This window comes from Callionymus lyra, chromosome 13, assembly GCF_982586985.1.
Source record: "Callionymus lyra chromosome 13, fCalLyr1.hap1.1, whole genome shotgun sequence".
In the NCBI taxonomy this organism is placed as follows: domain Eukaryota; kingdom Metazoa; phylum Chordata; class Actinopteri; order Syngnathiformes; family Callionymidae; genus Callionymus; species Callionymus lyra.
In genome coordinates, this window is record NC_141830.1 from 23,102,774 (window position 1) to 23,124,497 (window position 21,724).

Genomic DNA, 21,724 nt, shown 5'->3' on the forward strand with positions numbered 1-21,724 from the left:
TAACCACACACATTCTTCCACTACAACCCTAAAAGTCATTATGCTGTAAAAATTATCGGAACAAAGATTAAACCTGTTTGTTTTTAAGGCCCTTAGATGAACAATGAACAACCACAAGCTACGCTTGGAGCCGTCTCACCCTTGCGTGTTTTCACTTTGATGGGGAAGAGTCTTCGGCCCTTCTTGTAGAGGAGCAGTCTCCCCAGGACACACAGCGAATGGACGAAATGAGCGTACTCCAGTTCTGAAGATGTGTAAACGCTCCTCTGCGCTGAACCTGAAACAGCAAGATTGACAATGTAGTTATGAAACAACCCGGTTGTTGATAAGTAAATAATAGAAGTAATTCATTATTAACAACAGTGTCAATAATATTTAAAATGTAATCAAACAAAAGATGTTTTAAAGCATTTGTGACAAACTTGTAGTCGCAGTCAAAAATGTGTCATTGACCCGTTACTGAAGATTTGACAAGTGCATTTCAAACAACTTCTCAAACGTTCATCACAGCTGCAAAATTCAGCATCTGACAAAAGAGATCAGTCGATTTATTTCTGTTATAAGTACTGATATTGTAGCTTAAAGGGCCCTCCTGACTCCTGATGTTTTAATGTTGAATCTTCCTCTCCAAGATGCAGTAAGTCCCTCATCATGATCATGTTTTGAACTTATTACTTTATAAAGTTCTCCCCCGTCTGAAACCTCAGCAAACGAGAGGTTACGAGAGCGGAGTTCATTATGATGTAATAATTGGCTTAACTCCTCCAGCCAGCTGTAATCACGCCCTGCTTTGTTTATACAGAGAGTGCCTTGGAGGTGAAGACTTCCGGGATTGATGATGCGTGGTCACTAACCTTGATCTTTGACCAATCACAGTAGAGTGGGTGTGGTTATAGTAAACAAGATTACATCCTCAGAAGAGTTGTTTAGTGGGCGGGGCTTAAGATCATTTTCTAATGTCAATATTTCAATGAAAAGAGAGTTTCGTACAAACAGACACTGGTGATACAATAGAGTCGAACATCTATTTAAGAGACACTTAAATCAACACATTAGTTGAAATATAATAGGAGATGAGTTGATCCAAACTCAGACCACAGTTGTGTCCCTGACAGTCACGCAGGTGTTACTGTGCTGTACTGAACTTTCGGTGCAACTATAAATAATTCAAAGGGATTCTGAACTTGTGACAATGACATCTAAGATGAACGATGTCAAAACGAAAGATGATCAAATTCAGTTCGAACTCAGTTTCTCTGAAGGAGCTGGAGACAATAATATTGAGTTTAAAAATACTATTCGGATTGCGGATCTGCTCTGATTGAAGAGGGAGTCACAAGAAAAACAAACTGTCATATTTGTTTCAAAAGTATGTTTTCCTATTCCTTCGCTCGCTCCTCTTTTGTCTGCATTAGCTTCCCTTAATAAAATATTTATCCCCCGATGTCTCCGCCTGAATACTCTGAATGTTTTATCGCTTTCTTTTACTCAGTGCATTTTGTTTGTGGCCCGCTGTGGAGAATGACAACAGGGGCGGCGGGCCGGCATGACGCTAACTGAATAAATGACGGGCAAGACAGGTACCGATACATTTAACGCCCGCTGGCTTCAAATGAAGCACAGCTTTTTCATTACGGCGCTGGTTGAGCTTAACTTCCATTAGGGCTTCTGTCCCGCGCCGAGACGATGAATCATCATTATCACTGATGCTTGTGCAACCAAGACTGACTCCCATGACGAGGGAGAACACGGACGCTTGGACTCACCGCTCGCCTGATGCTTCTCTGATTGCAGATTGGTCGTCTTTGTCACAGAGTTTCTGCCGGAATCCGAGAAGTGGATACACTGCTGCACACAGGCCACGATCTGGAACACCACAGAGGTCATGGAGAAATGATTGAGGTCGTTTGCTCATGCTTCAGGTGAATTCTCCACATGAGGTGGAAACTGGAGAGGTTTGAAGAGTGTGGAACCATTTTAGATTCATCACATGTGAATACGAGCGCCTCTGGTTTTTGCCATACGTTAAACTGTGAACATTTCATGATCAAATTAAAGGTTTAAAAAGGGATTTGATTCTGAGGTTACTAAACAATCCACTGATATGGAGGATATGTCAGTGACATCACCATATTCACCATAAAGATCAAGGTTAGTCACCACGCATCATCATCACCATATGCACTATGTATTTATGGGAGCCAGGGAGATCGTTCACTTTGACCCAGAGATTACACAAGGGATAACACATTTGTTTTTTGGGCCACCGAGTCACCTTGACCACAAGGGTTAAGGTTTAAAAGGGATTTGATTCTGAGGTCACTAACATGTCTCTCCTGGAAAAAATTATAATCATGCAAAATAATATATATATCTGAGCAAAGGTCTAGAATTCTTAAATCTAAGCGTGATTCTCCTGTGGACGAGACATATGGAAGTATATCAGTGACATAAGAATATTGAATGGCTGAATTTAATATTTGAAATGTTGATTATTTTTAATATTTTATTGAAAATTGGATTGAAAAAAATCAAATATTTTGTAAATGAATATATTTTCTCCATTTTACACATGAAGTTTAATATTCTATTTCCCCAAATCCAAAATGCTACTTGATTGGACTGTCAGTGACCCTGAGGCCCGAAAACAAACGTGTTTGTGGTATCCCTTCTCAACGACCTCCACCACTGCATATGTATTTATGGAAGCCAGGGAGATCGTTCACCTTGACCCAAAGGCCACAAAAGGGATACAACAAACACTTTTGTTTTCAGCCCTCCGGGTCACCTTGACCCTCAGATAACACAAGTGTTAAAAAAAAGAAGCATTAAAATATAACATTTTCAATGTTAAATTCAAGCATTCAATCTTCTTATGGCATGGACATACTTCCATGAATATAACTTGAGAATGTACTTTAAGAGTTGTGGACTGAAATAAAACTTCCCAACTCAGGCGTTCAATAAAAGCCACAGTGAAACAAGAGTCCAGGTTTATTATTGTAATTTTAAAAAAAAAGGTGCCACACGAGAATAACAGAGTTCCAACCTGCTTTATTAAAGAGATCCATCAAGCGTTAAAGGGGTATAATTCTGAGCCCGTAGTGAGCCGTTTTATGGAAATTCAATGCACTACTATGCAAGAGTAATTTGGATTAATTAACAGAGGAAAGTTGTGGCATTGACTCCAAAGTAATCCTCTTTAGAAGTCAAGGCAGGGGGTTGAGAGGAAGGTCTGGGCTTTAAGGAAATCAATTCTGCGAAGACAGAGTGGTAAACTGGTGTGCCCCCTCATCTCCCACACTCTTCCCTCGACCTTCCACGATTTGGATTCAGCATTAGGCTGGACTTTCAAACAACCTCTGTCCTTGTGAAAGTGAGACGGGGAAACAAGGCTAAGGAGGAAAATGTGGCTTGAGAATTATCATCTAGATTAGCTTCATTGTTGTGCATTGATGCAGCTGCAGCTCATGAATTATTCTGCGTCCTAACACTGAATCTAATCAAGAACAATTACTTATCTGTCTGCCTTGTAATTACGTGTTCTTTTTCTAAATCTTTATTTTGGTTTACGAGATGAACGAATTACTGACATGAAGTCTTTGTTTTTCTTCAACAAGGAAACAGCAGAAACTCTGCTTGTTAAAGACAAATACTTTGAAAAAAGTATTCAGGCTTATTCATAGAGTCATAACTAATAAAATAAATAAATAAATCCAAATAAGATTGTTAGCTTCTACATCATCTTTGACTAAAGGGCCGCATATAATGCAGTTAACACTCTGTGGTTGGCATGAAGCTGGACTCACTGGTGACAGTTGCTGAGAGGAGATCACTGGACAAACTACTGTCCAACATGATGATGACATCATCCTCTGTCATCACTGTCAACACTGTCATCAGTGAACAGAGAAGCACGAATGCTCCTCCCATGATGCAACACTAATAGATTCAGGGTCTCATTCATTCCTTGTGATATAAGATTGTTTAATTCTGAGTTTGGGGGCAGGACTGAAAAGATGATTCTATTATGTGTTAATCTTTGTATCCTTTGTCTATCTATCTATGTATCCATCTATCTATCCAGCCCTCCATCCATCCATCCTTCCATCCATCTAACACAGTTACACATGCTCTAACTGTGAATGTCTGAACAAAACATTTAAATAACTTATAATTAAAGTTTTGGTTTTTAATAAAATGTGACGCAAGTATTTTTTCCTTAAACGGAAACTCTAAATCATACATACATATTAAAAATGAGAACAAAAGCAACGCACCATATTAATAAAAATGAAAAGAATAATAATAAAAACGGTAAAATAAACACAAAAATCAATATATCAAGTTAAGAGAATCACCAGAGGTTTGTATTTCTTCTCCAGGAGTCGAAGAACCACAGTCCTGCTGTAGAAGCCATGCTGGCACAAAGATAAAAGGAGATTTAATAAACAACAGATGAATTTCAGTCAGAAGTTCGATAACTTACCATCCACTTCTTGAACCAGTCAGCTTTCACGTCCAGCAGGGCCAGCAGATGAATTGGCTGTAAGAGCTTGTCCTTGCCTGGCAACGAGGAGCTGAGTTCATGGCGGAGGGTGAGAAGAGAGAAGCTGCTCTCGATGATCTCCTCCATGTACCTCAAGTGCGAAAGAAAACACACACATGTTATACTCCCAATCAAAACATCTAATGTGTAAACCTTATATTCAGTATGTATTTTTATATAATTTGTCAAAAGCAGTATGATGGTTATCCTGTACTTTTTTAAAAACGACTTTAACTCTTTTTTTCAATAATCAAGTGTAACTATATTTCATGGCTGTACAAATACTTGTCCGTCTGTCGAAGATAAATTAAATAAGTAAGTAAGTATCTGGCAGTTATTCAACATTATTAGACTTACTATTGGGATCAAAATTGATTTCTAACTTCTTAACATAATAATCAAAGTAGTAATGAGTTTTAATCTTTTTAACATACATATAACAAACCTTTTCCCCCTGGCTTTTAGTTATTCAGTTAAATCACCAGATGACAAGTGAGTGTTCAGGAGGTTTTAGGTGCTGTGGTAGGACCTGAAACTAAAAATAATTTCGCTTTATAGAAGTATTTTAGTGAGACTCTGTGTCCAGCTCGAAGATCCCATCTACTACCGTAACCTCTTCTTTCGTCTCACTCCCTCTTATTGAGCTCATCGCTGTGTGCGTTAAGTGGACTTTTATCAGCATCATCATGCCAATAATATTTAAAATATCCCTTTATCTACGAGGCAGTCACTGAGGAGTTGTTTTCCGACGAAGTCTGCTGAACTCTTGACTCCTTCATGTGTCCCATGTGCTTGGTCTTACTGTGGAAGTGCTGCTTGTGACTGTAACGACTGTTACGTGAGCACAAAGTTACACCTCCCTGCTTACACACGATGTTTGGATTTTTTTTGATACAAACCAATCATTTAAGGAGTTCTAATCATTTGAAATGTCTCTGATAATCTTTTTGTGTTCAAACATCGCTCACTTTTCTGGATGGCGTATCCAAAAGGTCGTGACCTCTTTTTGAAAGTCGTTCAACAGTCGGATCTGCAATAGAAGTTTATTTTGTAAATTTTAAGTTTTCAGGAATATAAAACTCAGTTTCTGAGCCACAAACCTGCCAGAAGATCGACCAATCAGTGAAGCTGCTTAGGTATGATGCCTTCAGGTGCTAATTTACTATATGATAAGGTTATTTATCAACCGAACCGTATAAGGTAAACACATATATTTATCTGGAATGTCCTAAATCGTGGACAGCAATTGAATGCATCATCTCAAGTAAGATATTTTCATTTCTTCTGACATTTTGTGAACAGATAAAAACACCGGACCTGTTTTAGCAGACTGCTGATCTCAGGTCTGTCGATGTTAGTTCCGGCTGATCCAGAGGGGAAGCTCGGTTTAAGAGAGAGGAAACTCGACTCCACACTTTTAGCTGCAGACAGAGAATAATAGTTCATTTGAAACTATAACACAACCAATACAATCGTTTATTTTCATGTTAAATCATTGATAATGACTGATGTGGAACCACCTTTATAGATTCAACTAGCATGACTACTTACCGAGGCTGGTGTAGATCTCCCGCGTCACATTGAGAGGGGAAGAGGAGAAGCATTTGGCAAAGAACTGAAGAACATTTTCCTGCAGGAGAGGAAAAAAACAACAAAATTCTCAATCAACAGACGATATCTTTCTCACGTTCTCTTACACTGAGTTCAGGGTCTGACTCGCCCAGCGTGGCGCAGAGGTTCCGGCGAAGGCCGCTCCAGCTCACACAGCTCAACACGTCGGATGGAGGAGCACAGCAGAGGAACTGCAGGGTCTCGCGGCGGACCTTGACGGTCAAGAAACATTTGTTCGTGACGCAGTGATCAAACATTTCACATAGTGAATCAAATATTATATATTATTCAAGTCTTGAAGAATTCACTATGAAAAGAATGTTCATATGAAAAAATGCAACAGTTTGCATTACGTTTTTGTTAAGCTCAGCCAAGTAATCAAGATAAAAGCTTTTCACAGAAATCTTGATATTTATTGACATAAAAACCTTATGAATTGACTTTGAATAAATCTGTAAGAAATACATTTTCATTTACTTGTCTGAATGTTTTTAACTTGTGCTCAATTCACTTATTCTTACCAATTTACTTTATTATCACAAATGATTTATAACAACCATTTTTTATAGACTTAGATGCAGGATTTGACATATCAAAAGTGAACATAACCACTTATCACCTACGAGAATTCAAAACATGCAAATTTTGAAAACCACATATTTAAAAAATGAATCATGTCTTGATTAAGATATAAAGATAGAAATTTGCTTTTGAATATTTAATTAATTATTAACAATACATACAATTCAATTAAATAATAGATTGTTTATTGATTTTCTGTTGTGGAAAAATAATATATTTATATTAGGTAAAGGGGAAAACAATTATTTGTACAAAAATGTAAATTAAAATGACAAAAAAACATTATTTTAACACAAAGTGGATACATTTATTTCCCTTAAACATATTTCTATTCATGTTTCCGCATTTATTTATGTTTATTTTTCCTCACTTATAAGCATATTGTGTGTTTTCCAATTTCATTTCTATTTATCATTAATATCGAAAAAGTACAAGTTGAACCTGTTGGCTGCAACAGGATCTTTACTAGAGTGAAAATGATTTAAAAAAATCATCCAGCTGAGTCAGCGAGAATCTTATCTAGCGAAGAAGGATCCGAGTACCTGTTTGGGTTTGCTGGAGTTGAGGTTATCAGCCAGAACCTGCAGCTGCTCTTGTCTGATGAAGGCATAGCTCTGGAAACGGATCGAAAAGTCGGTTTAAAGTATCTGGTGAGAAGTGATGTACGTATTTGACCTCTGACCTGGTTGAAAGAGGAATCGCTGTCGGAGCAGTTGGCGTTGTACCAACTGCTGGACTGTTGTTCCTCTTTCTGCTCCTTCTTCAGCTGGTCCTGATCAAACTGGTCAGTCACAGATTGAACCACTCGGCTCATCTTGGTCTGCAGGCTCTGCATCATCTGCTGGTACCTGTCGAAGGAGGAACGAAGAGTTCTTTACACATCGTGCAGGGGAGAGGGTTTAACAGTCGTAGTTTTCATGATCAAACATTAAAACGCTTTATTTCGCTATAATTAACCAACTCCTCCAACCGTCAACTTTTTGATCAAATTCTTTGTTTATTTACTGACAACCTTTTTTAAATTAAAGATGTTTATTTCTCTACATTACAATCAGCTGGCGACAATCTTTTTCCACATTTGTACTTTTGTGAACTCAACTTTATTTCTATGCTCTGCATTGTCATTTTTCAGCTCGTTTTAATTTTCAAATGCTTTATGAATTTCTAATTTATCTTCGCCATATACATTTTGATAAATGAAAAATCCTCGCTGTGAGGCAGTGGTTAATACTAAAGTTTTTTATATACAGTATAAAGTCTTATTTCTGAGTTGTAGTTTTTTTTCGTTTGTTTAATGTATATTGACGGTTGCTGTGAGGTGCAAAACTAAAAAAAACTATTCAGAAAATAAAACATACAATCACTGAAATTACAAATTACAAATTCACAAAATAAGACACACAATCAATATAACAAATTACAAATTCATGAAACAAAATACACTATTTATATGTGTGTGTTTTTATTATTATAATTGTTTTACTGATGATTTTCCATATTAATTCTTTTTTATTTTTCTTATCTCAGGACAAATACTACTTTTAAACATTTTTTATTATATTTTCAATTTTGTTTTGGTTTACCTTTTTCCTTTATTTTATATCTTTAGCTGAATTTTAGTTAGATAAACACTTTTGTGATGGAAAATCAACAGTAGTAAAAACCAAAACAGAATTGATGTTATAAACTGAACCAGAGATTTAATGAGGCCAGATAAAACATGAAAACGTATATAAAAAAAAGTTATAAATGAGAATTAAAGGTAGCTACTATTGAGGAGCAACAGAAGTTTATTCTTATCCAAAATGTAATTGGGATGAATTGTATATAAATACTCCCTCTCTGTGTTTGATGATCTACTGACTCCTTCAAGAAACATCTTAAGACATTCTTATTTGTGCTTTTCCCTGATTTTTCTGGGATTCCTGTGTTTGTCTTATGTGTCTTGATCTTTTAAGTATATTTTTAACTATGTATTGTTTTTGTTAGTTAAAGCACTTTGTGACCCTGGTCTAGAAAGGCGCTTTACAAATAACCATTACTTTAATAACTTACTTACATTTTATAAATACACAGCTATCTTGATAACCTTGGCAAACTCAATGCTTAGAATTGTTTTCTTGTCATAGTCAGCACTGAGACTGAATTAGAGTGCAGTTGAGGCGAAGAACAGTGTTGTCTAACTTACTCCTCCGACTCTCTGACGGTGTGAACCAGAGATTCATGTCCCGTTCCGATCGCATGTTGTCCATCACCTCTGGTCAACTTCCAGGTCTCTTCCTCCACCACACTTCCCACCGACGTCTCCAGATACTGACGGACGAACTTGACCAGCTCGTAACTGTGGACAGTAAACATCGTAAACGTATGAACGAGATTGGGATGAAAAATCTGATGTGTAGTTGCGTACTTGTGGAAGTTCTCGTCGGTCTCCTCCAGCTGCAGGAGAATGTCTTCTACACACTCAGATGAAGGAGCAGCCAATAGTCTGTCGCTGATGTTGCTCATGAACTGTTTGAGCAAAGTCTCGAGCTCCAGATCACCCACAGCAGATGGCTGAGACATCCCTGGAGCATAACACACATAAATCATGTATTTTAGGATAAATATTTCATAATATAATCCTGCATGCGTAACTGAAACAATAGATACATTTTTCAAGTTGACTGGTTTACACCGCTGAGTATATGAAGATATGCTGGAGAAGCAGTTTGTACACAATGATACGTTTGTGGATTCAAACTTAGTATTTTATGAATTTTATCACAAACAATTTAACTTTTAAATTTTGTGTATTACTTAAACTGCTATTTACTAAAATGCTTGAAGAAGAATAATGAAGAATCAGTCTTTAAGCTATATTTTACTTTAATTTGCGAACAACTAAATGTTTATTTTATTTATAAACTGCCTGAGTTTAATGATAACTCGGTGTAGCTGCTAACACATGTAGCAACAAGCTTTGACTAACTTTAATTTAACTACTTCCAGCACCTACTCGACCCAATGCATTAAAAGAAACTTGTACAACAGCGATAATGTTAACAAACGGGTCACCTTCAGTCATTTTTTAACAAGTCATCGTCTCATGAGAAGCTACGAGCATCGACGGCTCGTCTCTATGGAAACGTCCATTTGCCGCGGTGCATTGTGGTCTGTCAAAGAAGGCTGCCTTCTGGAACTACAGGATTTTTTAAAAGAGATGTTCAGTGAGAACTTTAAATAGATTTAAAAGGGAGCTGTAAAACAATATCCAACTATTATTTTAAGCTAAATGCAATCTTGGTAGCGGTAATAAAAATAGTTTGTTTTTTGTTTAAATATGTTGTTTAAAATTACGTGACGCGTTTTGTTGTTTTGACTCCCTGAATGCACCATTTGAGACCACGTGACGCGTTGTTTTGCCTCCACTTCCGGGTTCGCTCCATAGTGTGTTATTGATAATAACAACCGGTAAATGACAATGTGGTGACAACGTAGCTTTTAATGTTGTACATTTAAAACCTAATAATACAGAAGACTGTAGCGCTTGACTCAGCTAACGCCGACTCAGCATCCATGGCGGCGGTCGACAGCTTCGACCTGCTGTACAGAGAGATTTCTCGATCATGTGGGACGTACGTGGAAACGTTAGCTCTGGTGGGAGCTCTGCATGCGGCTTCCAGGCTGCTGTGCCTGCTCAGAGGCGGATGCACGATGGTCCGGGTGCACTTTTTACCGAGAATCATCCAAAGAAAGAGGCTGACCCAGGTGTATGGGGAGTGGGCGGTCGTCAATGGTGAGGAGACATCTGAAGGTTGAGACAGTGAATAACAACAAGCGTGGGTTTTGGTCTGTCAATATGTGGCCCCTGTAGTTCCAACACAAAACGATCTATTTAAGGAGTTGTCAGAAGAAAGCAAAATATTATACATCATTGAGATGATAAAAGAGCTAAGCTAGAGGGTGAAGTCGGTACCTAAACTTAAGTAAGTAATATTTGTAGCGCGCTTTTTTAGACCAGGGTCACAAAGTGCTTAAACAATTAAAACAATGTCCGATAAAATATATGCTTAAAAGATCAAGAAAACACCGAGACGAACACAGGAGTGTCAGAGAATCAAGGAAAAGCCTGCACGGATAAAAGTGTCTTAAGATGTTTCTTGAAGGAGTCAGTAGATCATCAAACACAGAGGAAGATCGTTCTAAAGCTTAGGAGCAACAGCCTGGAAGGATTTCTCTCCTCTGGTCCTGAAGCGTGTTCAGGAACCATCGGCAGATTCTGATCCACAGACCTCAGAGCCCGAGTTGGGGTGTAAGGCTGGATCCGATCACTGCTGGAAGGTCTGACCATGAATAGAACCAGAATTTTTAAAGTTGATCCTGAAAGAAACTAGCAGCCAGTGAAGAGTTTGAAGGATTCTTGAGAATTCTCTTCAGAATTCTCGCTGCAGAGTTCTGAATCAACTGCAGAGACGACTCCTTCTTTTTAAGACATGAAAACTAACTGTTACATTTCGAAGAGATGGCATTTGTATTCCTATTTTATTCTTGTTCTGTTATTGTAAGTGTTTTTCATACTCTTTTGTTTCGTCAGGTGTGTCTCAGGCGGTGGCGAAATGTTATGCTGAAGAGCTGGCCAAAAACGGAGTCCGCATCATCTTCATCTCTCATGAGCGGTTCAGCGTCGGAGACTTTGCTGCGACACTATCCCAGGAATACGGCGTGGAGACGGTTGTCGTTCTCGCCGACTTCTCCACGGACCACGCGGCCATCAAACCGGTCAAAGAGGCTCTCTGTGGGAAAGACGTCGGTTTTCTGGTGAACTGTGTGGACGAGTCGCTCGGGTCGTCCCAGGGTTTCACGGATATACCAGAACAAAGGATCTTGGATCTGGTGTCCAGGAACGTCGGTGTCGCAACGCTGATGGCTCGACTGGTGCTGCCCGGGATGTTGCAGCGCAGCAGAGGAGCAGTGGTCAACATATCACCGGCGGCTTGTTGCAGACGGACGCCCGGAGGAGCCACGCTCACCGCCTGCACTGTGAGAACAAATAGTTTTTCTTGACAAAAAAATCTATCAAATGTTAAGTCAAGTTTATTTTTTTTAACCTGTTAACTAGTGAAAATTAGTTAAACACAAACTATCCGATTTTATTTATTTTTTTATCTGAAGGTCGGTCAGTGAATAATAATAGATAATACCGGTCCATGGTGCAAAGAAGTGTTATACATGATAAAGTTACTAAACAGATTCTAAAATTATGCCTCTAAAATTATAATTTTCCTACTTTTATTCCTCATAATTGCATTTGAAAAGAGAGAAAAATGTATTTATTCCATTAAGTCATGTTCTTCTGTTCTCATAAAAATCCTAATTTAATACATATTGTTATGTAATACTTAATTACTCTCAATATATATATATTATTGATTATTCTTTTTTATTTTAACTATCACAAATTCTGTTTCTCTGATTAAAGACAGTTCAAAAATGTATTGCAATGTTTTTCCTTCGTAAACTATACTTAAGAATATTAATAAAATCCAAGGTTTTTTAATCAACACATTGACAATTTATCTTCTATCATCTATCTAAGGGCTTTTTGGATCAGCTCTCCAGATCTCTGCACTTTGAGTACAGCAGTCAAGGACTTTTCATTCAGAGTCTGATTCCATTCCAGGTAAGATTGTGACGCCAGAGTTCCCGTCTTCATTTCTAACGTGCACCATATTCCTTCAGATCTCTACACCGTCGTCATCTTTGGCCGAGAGCTTGTTTGTGCCAAAGCCGGACGTCTACGCGCGTCACGCCATCACCACCCTGGGGGTCTCGCACAGGACCACCGGCTACTGGCCTCACACGCTGCAGGTCAGTCACTTCCTGGTTCATGCAGTGGAACCTGATGCTAAAATAGTCAAAGCCAATGCCAACAAGTTTCAATACATACACATGAAAAATGTACAAACATGAGACAAACATGAGAACACAACTACATTGAAATAAATACATACATAGAGCAACACACTGAAAATATACAGAAATGTGCATGAAAAGTGACATAGAAAACCAAACAAAACTTCAATACACTATACATTCTTCAAGCAAAATACACAAAAAAGTGTGAAAACAAAAAGCTGTATTGAAAAAACCCAACAGAAACGCCAAATGTAGACCTTTTCTTTTTCAAAAAGAGGATTAATATAAAAAACACGTATTATCGTAGACAATACAGAAAAAAACATTAAAATAATGTTAGCATTAGCAAAATTATAAAAATAACACTTGGACACACACATCAAAATATATAATATAAAAACAATATTGCCACAATACACACAATTACAAAACAACAAAAATAGAAAGAAAACAAAATACTTTGAAGTCATTTCTGGTATGAAAGATATTTGTGTTGCAGTCATGGAGTTGACAAATGTGTGCGTCTCCCTCACACTGTCCTGTTGTGTTTCTCTAACGTCCCTCCAGCGTGGTCTGCTCCGCTGTGTACCCGACTGGATTTGGGTTCTGGGATCTCGGGCATTCATCGGGAGCTGAGGCAGCTTTGCTGCTATGAAGATCATGAAAATAGTCTTGAGCTCAAGTTGATTGTGACGTGTGTAAATCAGTACAGGTGATTGATTTTGTTTGAAATGTAATTTCCATTTATTTAAGATAGAGAGATAGAACTTTATTGATTCAGAGAGTATTCAATTAAATTCTTTCTTCTATGTACAAAGTTTCCTCATCACACTTGTGTGACTCACCAGTTTCTGCCAAACCCTAATATGACGGTGAGATTAGAAATCTTACATAATTATAAATGTTACATAAGGAAGTGTAGTGACAATAAAGATGACTATCTTTTCTACTCGCCTCACTTTTGTCAACTCAACTGCATTTTTACCTTTGTCTATAAAGTTGAAGTTGTAACATGATTTACATTTTACATTTACATTTATTTTTATGTTTTTGAACACAATGTATTTCATATTCCCATGTTTTAACTAATTATATTTATTTAAATCACTAATATATGTGAAAAATATATTCCATTCATGCATTTGTTTTGTTGAATCTGTTGCACATCATGACATGTAAATCTTTGACTAGCTTGGTACGTGCCTTTTTTAAAAAACAAAAAATGTACTGTCAGTCTAAACCACATGGTCATAGTTTACAGGTTCCAAACATGAGTTCTTCAGTAATCATTCACTCGACATCAGCCGAGGTCGTGCCGGGACGACCTCGGGCCAGTGAGGTCACCAGCTGCCAGTCGCCTTGGCAAACATTCAGGTATTTAAAGGCTCAATACCGTGGACGAGTCCTGTAAGAAATTTCAAGTGGTTCTTGTGTCAAAATTGGATTGTTTTTCATCTAAATGTAAACACAAGTCGCTTGTTTTATACAAACTCTCTTGTTCCATTCTCATTTTCCCTTTCTTCGTTTTGAATTAGAAACAATGATGACTCATCTAAAAGTTTATCTTATCTTTTGGTATTGAAACGATTTCAAAATGCTGAAAAGAAAATTCTAATGATGCATACCAAAATGGTGTTGGAAAAGAAAACAAGAGCTGCAAAGATGAGTTCACTGAGAGGGAGAGAGAGAGTGTGTTGCTAGTAAAACAAATTAAATCACTTTTATTGTCGTTTGGTTGTACATAGAACAGTAGTGCAACAGAAAGAGAGAGCGTTTCTCAGGGAAATAAATACTTGTCATACACACCTGAGCAGCACACACACACATTCAAATCCATTTACACTTCCCTGACACTTGAGCAGCAAACTGACAACATGTAGAATTGCAAAGTTGGATGATAGATGACTAAAAACTGGCACAATAAAACGAAATAATGTTAAAAACTGCAGCTATCACTGAGACTAAAATAATTAATTGAATAGTATTGTCCAGATACATAACAGCAGTTCAACATTCTGACAGCCTGTGGACTAAAGCTGGTGCTTCTGCTTCTAATGCTCCGGAAGCGTTTGCCTGATGGCAGCAGTTCAAAAACAAATTTGAAATTAGTTGTTGAGAGTTAAAACGTGGGTTTGGAAAATGGTTTTGTTCTACTAAGAAGGATAGTTGGATAGTATTGTTTTATATTTGATTTACTTGTAAAGCCATCAGAATCCATTTTAACCCATGTGGTCCGTATAGATTGGTCATTGTAAAACTAAATTCACCTGCCAGAAGATAATAGTTCCCTAAGTTTCAGCTATGACGAGGTTATTTACCAAAATAAAAGCTGATTTAATGAAGAAAAAAAATCACTAGCTACACTTTTTGTTCAGACCTGAGAGCATCAAACCTGACGCCGGGTTGGTTCTAATCAAGTTGCATCAGTTGATAAGTTTACAATTTACTTCTGAGCTCAGTCATCCAGAGACTTGGAGTAGAGCCTCTTTGCTCTCGGCTTCTTGTGAGTTTATAATTCTGATTCGACACTTCCTCCGAGATGTCCCTCTCACTACCTCTTCATGGCCGTGAGATTAAAATTATTGAGACACAACAGGCGGTTGTTGTCAAGTGTTCCACTGATAGCTATCGACCTTCACTTCACCGCCACGGTTTCTGGCTCTTCCTCACTCGTTTTCCGAAGACGTCGCCGGCCGCACCGCTCTCCGCTCTCTGAGGTTTGTTCGCTGTCGTCGGTTTGTCCTCGCACTCGACCGTTAGACATTTTTGTTCTTCTCACCACAGCAAGCAGGACAACTGGCAAAGGAAATGGGTGAGTGGGAACTTCTCGGCCGCCTGCTGGACAAAGTGCAGAGTCACTCCACGGTGGTGGGGAAAGTCTGGCTCACTGTTCTCTTCGTCTTCCGAATCCTGGTCCTGAGCGCCGGTGCTGAGAAGGTTGAGGCTTTGATTTCTAATAAAGATTTGCATGACTTCTGCGATGCTCTCCATTGCTACCTGTCCGTCCCTCTCTGTCTGTTTCCTTATCTTAACTTTAAATAATCAAGTACTGTTCTGTCTCAATGCATCGTCCTCTTAAAACCTTTACTGTCTTTTCAACACACTCTGGTACCTGTGGAAGGATTGACTCATTAGAATCTAGTTGGTTGAAAGAAATGAAAGCACGAATACAAAACTTTATAGGATTTAATTTAGAGAAGGAATTTGAAGAAATCCGATAAATTGTTGGGGGATGTTCCAGGAAGTGGCGCATGGTACTGGTCGGTACGATTACCTCTAGATAGATCGCTGGTTCGTGGCCCAGCTTGAGGTAACTTTTTGAACCTTTGGTTTGAGTTTCTTCCCACATGTTTAAATACATTGAGAGGTTGATTAAGGACTTGATATGTAACCAGCCTTGATAATGGAATAAGCAGTAGAAACAGAATGTTCTGGAATACACTGTACTGGATCCTCTAGTACGGTTTCTTTTGTGAATGATCTCTACAAAACTCTGGTCAAGGAGTGGGACCTTCAACTGCCAGGACTAGGATCTTTAACAACTACAAGTCAACATTGGTTAAGTTTTGATTTACGGCTCTTAAAAATGTAAAAATTAGGGACTGATTTCATCCCTTTTTCCAAGAATATCTGTCAGTTTCTGACTTTTTCTAAAGACATAAACAGGACATTATAATAAGGTAGGTACTATAAAAGGCATGAATAGTCAAACATAGATGATGCATTTAAAGAAATATTCCCTCTCTGGAATTGAGTTATTAACATTTTCTGTAGACCATGTCCAGGTGAAACAGGACTAAAACTGAAGCTTGTTTTGCTTCATCCATGGATTCTATTGAAACTGTCCAACCAGCACCCAGCACTTCTAACCTAAGTTACATCACTTTCTGAGTCTTATTGGCACAATAAACACTCCCAACTAGATTTACAACACTGATCTCATTTGTGCCACTCAGTCATCTCAGCTGTATGGTTTTAGTTGCTGTACGTTATTTAAAAGCTATTGTGTTCTTCTTTAAGAGGCCTTTTTTCTGAGAAACCTGCATAGCTCTTAAAGCATGTGCAGGTAGATCTGGCCTATGTTTGGCCAGTCTATCTATAGAGTAGCTGAAGGCTCCTTGATAATGAGCACAAACTTCTGATTCTTTGCTCAGAGAGATTTCCATTTGACATAAACCAGTATGGAGTCCTTGGTATCAATGTCAACGGGGTTGTCAGTAAGTAGTTTAAGGCCTTGACTCTCAGTCGGAAATCATTTTTGATTGACAACCTTCACAGTCACGGAATGTGAGTGTCAACAATTCTTTATTGACACTTCGTCTGTAGCAATAATGTCACGATCTGATATATTTAGCTCAGGATTTGACACAATATATATATATACTATATATATATATATATATAAGATATATTTTGATACACATTTTCAGAATAATTTTAGATGAAACTGACTAAGTGACATTTTTTTGGTTTAATTTAAGAACTGAAAAGCCAAAATATTTCCATCATCAGCTATTAAAGCTGGTGGAGCCAACTGTATCCTCTGGTCCTCAGTCATCGCCATGAAATTTGTCGGATTTTGATTGTTCTTTCACCCACAGAGGAGATTATGACTGCTGCCATCTAGTGGCAGGAAGTGAAATTAAAACAACAAAATGAACAAACGCTGTGGATATTTGCTCATATATATATGTTTATTTTAAATTGAAAATTAAATCCAATTGTTTCATTTTACATGCGTTGAAATATAAACCAACAAAGAACTTATCTTAAAATATAATTAATAAATTATTTGAATTTTTATATTTTTAAAAATGCGATACAGTGCTGCTGAATGTCGGTACAGTAACGTGTGGAAAAACATTGATATATATCGGTGTAAATCTTTGGTTTATGTGGAAGATCTTCTGTTAAAAGTTTGAAACTTTTACAAATCAAGATGATCACTTTGATCGTAGTTTGATGTACATATGAGATTGATATAAATCGTGCAGTACTCCTGAAGTCCAGGAGACTAAAAATCTTCTCATCGTCCAGGTCTGGGGCGACGAGCAATCCGACTTTGTCTGCAACACGAAGCAGCCCGGCTGTGAAAACGTCTGCTACGACTACGCCTTCCCCATCTCTCACGTCCGCTTCTGGACACTCCAGATCATCGCTGTGGCAACTCCCAAGCTGCTCTACCTCGGCCACGTCCTGAACGTGATCCACGAGGAGAAGAAGGTTAGTAAGACTTTGCTTTAACCTCCAGAATTTTAACTTCCTGCTCTTTCTCACAAGATGAAGGAGAGGATGAGGAAGCAAGGGGAACTGGACGACCAGGCCAGTCTGTTCCTCAGACGCACCTACAAAGTCCCGAAGTACACCAAGAGCAGCGGTAAGATCAGCATCAGAGGTCGCCTGCTGCGCAGCTACATCTTCCACCTGCTGGCCATGATCGTGATCGAGGCCGTCTTCATCTTCGGTCAGTACAGGCTGTACGGTCTGTACCTGGCGCCCGGCGCCCAGTGCAGCCGCTTCCCCTGCCCTCACACCGTGGACTGCTTCCTGTCGCGGCCCACCGAGAAGTCCATCATCACCTTCTTCATGCTGGGGATGGCGGTTTTCTCGCTGGCGCTCAACGTGATCGAGACCATGTATCTTTGCGTGAAGGCGGTGAAGGAGTGCGTGGTGAGGCGGCAGGACTACACCGTGACCCCGGTCACCCCCCCGCCCATCGAGAGGAAGGCCTTCAAGAGCCAGCAGGACACGGTGAGCCAGAACTGCGTGAACCTGGAGCTGGAGCAGCAGGGCAAGAAGTTAGGGATCATCAGGGTCGCTAACGGGGCAGGCAGGGCGGAGGCGCTGGACGAGGTCCACATTTGACGCCAGCGATCACAGCTTGTGTGCACAAACATGCTCTCACAGAAGAAGTTACGCCAGCGATGATCAGTGTGTTCTGCTGTGTGTTGTTTTGAACCTTCAAAATAAACAATTAAATCACCTTGTTTTGCATCTTTGATACGGTTTGTTTTTTAATTAAAGTATTTTCTACAGGTTATTTTTGCAAAGATTAATATTTAATAATGTTTCTGGCTTAAGATTAACTACCTCCGTTATGTAGGAGCTCCTTAAGTAGGTAAGTAAGTAAATTACATTTGTAGAGCGCTTTTCCGGAGCAGGGTCACAAAGCACTTAAACAATCAAAACAAAGCTCAATAAGGGGCATAGAAGTTATTTTCATTTTCTTCTTCTTCCAAGTCCTTCATTGAGTGAATTTAAAGTTTTAACTGCATCTGGAATAACATGAGCTGGTTCTGTCATCTCATGTGCACGTCAGAAAGAATCCATACTTCTGTTAATGTGTGTAAAATCCTGATGGAAATGGTGTTCTTGTCGAGGGCGAGTCTTGTTGATCGTCCAAAAAACCCCGACTACCTCCCTGAATTGTTGTCAATTATTACTCTCTTATCCGTCGTCCCTCTTGCTGACGAGTCCAACGTGACTGGACTCAGTTGTCTGGTTACGCAAGTGGCTCAGTGATGGTTCCAGTCCCCACAAAACTCCAAGGTCCAACTAGACGGAGAGCTCACTTCTAGCAGGAGACGCCGTTCTCAGGTAGGACACCTGCTGCTTCTTCTATTTTCATTGAACTGCATTAGATTAGCCTTTCGTGAATGATAAAAGTGATCAATATTTATTGATATAAATAATCGGTAATACATAGATTGGTTATTATTTTAAGTATTTTGATTTGATTTTTTAATGTTTTTTATCAGTCATACCATTTTACTTTGTATTTTTCTTTTCTGATCTATATGTTATTTTATTTTACTTTTTAAATATATATAAATAATATATTATTTAATTGAAGAATTAAAAAATATATATAATCTCACTAATTATTTGTTCAATTATTTTAACTGGTCAATGCTTTCAATACTGATATATCTAGATGTTTTATTTAATTAAATACCATTTCATAATCATAATATTTCCGATGAGATATCAAATTTATACAGTTTATAAAACCTGATTTAAAATAAATATATAATAAAATGGTATCATTTATGTTTTGTTTAATACACGTGTCTCAGGAAGGATAAAATAATAAAGAATAAAAGTTAACTTGGTGTTATTGACCAGCTTTGTGGAGATGGATGTGAGAAAGAGCTTCTTCAGTTCATTGTGCAAGCATGTGCTAATGGCTACATTAAAAACACGCTGTCTTTACACATAACAATGGAAATAAACCAAGTCTCGAAAATCTCATTTCTCTTCTCAGAGTTAACATCGCCACCGCAATAATGGGAGACTGGGGTTTTCTGTCAAAACTGCTGGACGAGGTCCAGTCTCACTCCACGGTCATCGGGAAGATCTGGATGAGCGTCCTCTTCCTGTTCCGCATCATGGTCCTGGGCGCCGGCGCCGAGAGCGTGTGGGGCGACGAGCAGTCCGACTTTATCTGCAACACCCAACAACCCGGTTGTGAGAATGTTTGCTACGACTGGACCTTTCCCATCTCACACATCCGGTTCTGGGTGCTCCAGATCATCTTCGTGTCCACGCCGACGCTGGTCTATCTGGGCCACGCCATGCACATCATCCAGAAGGAGAACAAGTTGAGGGAGATGCTGGTGAGCCCGGGCGGAACACGCCTGGTCAAAGCTCCCAAATACACTGACGATACCGGGCGCATTAAGATCAAGGGCGACCTTCTGGGCAGCTACATGACCCAGCTGGTGGTCAAGATCTTCATCGAGGCGGGCTTCATCATAGGCCAGTACTACCTCTACGGCTTCGTCATGGTGCCCATGTTCCCTTGCTCCAAGAAGCCCTGCCCCTTCACCGTGGAGTGCTACATGTCCCGACCCACCGAGAAGACCATCTTCATCATCTTCATGCTGGTGGTGGCGTGCGTGTCTCTGCTGCTCAACTTCATCGAGGTCTTCTACCTGCTGTGCAACAGGGTCCGCTGCGGCTCCCGGCGTCAGAAAGCCCATTTGCCAGCGTACCCGGGTACCATGCCGGGGCCTCAGTGGCCCACCACCCACGAAGCCCTCCGGCAGAACCAGCTGAACATGGAAATGGAAGGAAGCCAAAGCATCGGCGGGGGCCTGGACGGAGCCAAGGACGAGAAGACGCCACTCAAGTCCTTCTAGAAGCAGTCATGTAACCATTGATCTGTCTGTGTTATTTTGCAATCATTTTGTATTTATGATGTAACGATGAGAATGTTAAGTTATTACCCCCATGTAATTCTTCTAAATCAGGTGTTGAACGATTGACATGTTGTAAAGTTTCTTTTGCTTTTATTTTGTAACGTTGGATTTTCAATAAAGTATCAAAACTTCAAGAAGTTGTTGGCTTTCTTCACCATCAAATCACTTTTTAATAAAGCAACTGGACGTCAAGTATTTGTGGCAGCAAAATCAAATCAAAGCTTTAAATGCTTACAATGAGTCACTAGAACAACTTAATACGATTTATTTGCTATTTTAAGTGCTAAGATTACCTTCCTGCCTTCAATTAAACTTGTTTAGTCACATATTTTCTATTGAATAAACATCATTATTTAATACGAGTTAAAACTTTTCTTTTTAAACGAAAAAAATAATGAAGAAAATAAAATCAGCAATTTTTGAAACAAATGTTTTTTTTCTGTAGTGAAGGAAATAAATAATAAATAAATATATCAAGAATGAATAAAATTATGTTGAATTACATTGTCAAACTAAATTAAAAACTTCACAAAATGTGAAAATTAATTAATATTTATTTATTTATTCTGCGTTCTGCGAATAAATATTTTAATTTCTTCCGAGACATTTTTTAAATATTTGAAATAGATGTCGCATATTTTAGATAACTAAAAAAAAAAACATTTATATTAAGGTGACCACGTTTCTTTATGTATTTTTTAAACCGAATATACTAACTTGAGTTCATTAAAATTATCTTTGAGAATGAATGAGAGGAAGGAAATCAGAGTTTGTTCTGCGTCAGGTTGAGATACTTATTAATAACTGATCAATGAGAGAAATCATTGATTGAACAGGCTGTAAAAGTTAAAAGGGAGGGTTTTAAAGATAAGTTTATGGATAA

General features: G+C 38.6%; 4 protein-coding genes across 4 annotated transcripts in view; 3 read left to right on the top strand and 1 right to left on the bottom strand.

Moving 5' to 3' along the window:
- The window catches only part of tbc1d32 (TBC1 domain family, member 32), a 61,625-nt gene extending 51,754 nt beyond the window's left edge, over positions 1–9,871 (bottom strand). The window contains exons 1-13 of the mRNA XM_087806312.1: positions 9,800–9,871; positions 9,153–9,309; positions 8,931–9,083; positions 7,425–7,590; positions 7,285–7,356; positions 6,247–6,372; positions 6,101–6,179; positions 5,867–5,970; positions 5,518–5,579; positions 4,490–4,640; positions 4,362–4,421; positions 1,767–1,866; positions 140–277 (exon numbers count right to left, since the gene is read on the bottom strand). Of these exons, the coding sequence (XP_087662438.1) occupies positions 140–277; positions 1,767–1,866; positions 4,362–4,421; positions 4,490–4,640; positions 5,518–5,579; positions 5,867–5,970; positions 6,101–6,179; positions 6,247–6,372; positions 7,285–7,356; positions 7,425–7,590; positions 8,931–9,083; positions 9,153–9,309; positions 9,800–9,809 (1,378 nt within the window). The 5' untranslated portion in view covers positions 9,810–9,871. The remainder of the gene's footprint in view (positions 1–139; positions 278–1,766; positions 1,867–4,361; positions 4,422–4,489; positions 4,641–5,517; positions 5,580–5,866; positions 5,971–6,100; positions 6,180–6,246; positions 6,373–7,284; positions 7,357–7,424; positions 7,591–8,930; positions 9,084–9,152; positions 9,310–9,799) is intronic.
- Positions 9,872–10,130: 259 nt separating this feature from the next.
- hsdl1 (hydroxysteroid dehydrogenase like 1) lies at positions 10,131–13,587 on the top strand. Its single transcript, XM_087805800.1, has 5 exons — positions 10,131–10,520; positions 11,319–11,764; positions 12,321–12,404; positions 12,464–12,592; positions 13,208–13,587. The coding sequence occupies exons 1-5, from the start codon at positions 10,301–10,303 to the stop codon at positions 13,274–13,276; spliced, it is 948 nt and encodes a 315-aa protein (XP_087661926.1). The 5' UTR covers positions 10,131–10,300; the 3' UTR covers positions 13,277–13,587.
- Positions 13,588–15,448: 1,861 nt separating this feature from the next.
- Positions 15,449–18,505, top strand: LOC148067811 (gap junction Cx32.7 protein-like). The gene is made up of 3 exons (XM_087805193.1): positions 15,449–15,577; positions 17,678–17,863; positions 17,927–18,505. Exons 1-3 carry the CDS (start codon positions 15,449–15,451, stop codon positions 18,503–18,505), a joined length of 894 nt encoding a protein of 297 aa, XP_087661319.1.
- Positions 18,506–19,904: 1,399 nt separating this feature from the next.
- On the top strand, positions 19,905–20,863 carry LOC148067812 (gap junction Cx32.2 protein-like). The gene has a single exon (XM_087805771.1). It carries the CDS (start codon positions 19,927–19,929, stop codon positions 20,779–20,781), a length of 855 nt encoding a protein of 284 aa, XP_087661897.1. The 5' UTR covers positions 19,905–19,926; the 3' UTR covers positions 20,782–20,863.
- The last annotated feature ends 861 nt before the right edge of the window (positions 20,864–21,724 follow it).

What these genes read in the sequence shown, in the direction of transcription:
- hsdl1 (XM_087805800.1), top strand. Translation starts at nt 10,301, where the DNA reads ATGGCGGCGGTCGACAGCTTCGACCTGCTGTACAGAGAGATTTCTCGA. An exon ending in CCACGCTCACCGCCTGCACT is followed by an intron (nt 11,765 to 12,320) that starts GTGAGAACAAAT and finishes CATCTATCTAAG; the next exon opens with GGCTTTTTGGATCAGCTCTC. An exon ending in ACTGGCCTCACACGCTGCAG is followed by an intron (nt 12,593 to 13,207) that starts GTCAGTCACTTC and finishes ACGTCCCTCCAG; the next exon opens with CGTGGTCTGCTCCGCTGTGT.
- LOC148067811 (XM_087805193.1), top strand. Translation starts at nt 15,449, where the DNA reads ATGGGTGAGTGGGAACTTCTCGGCCGCCTGCTGGACAAAGTGCAGAGT. An exon ending in TGAGCGCCGGTGCTGAGAAG is followed by an intron (nt 15,578 to 17,677) that starts GTTGAGGCTTTG and finishes CTCATCGTCCAG; the next exon opens with GTCTGGGGCGACGAGCAATC. An exon ending in TGATCCACGAGGAGAAGAAG is followed by an intron (nt 17,864 to 17,926) that starts GTTAGTAAGACT and finishes CACAAGATGAAG; the next exon opens with GAGAGGATGAGGAAGCAAGG.
- LOC148067812 (XM_087805771.1), top strand. Translation starts at nt 19,927, where the DNA reads ATGGGAGACTGGGGTTTTCTGTCAAAACTGCTGGACGAGGTCCAGTCT.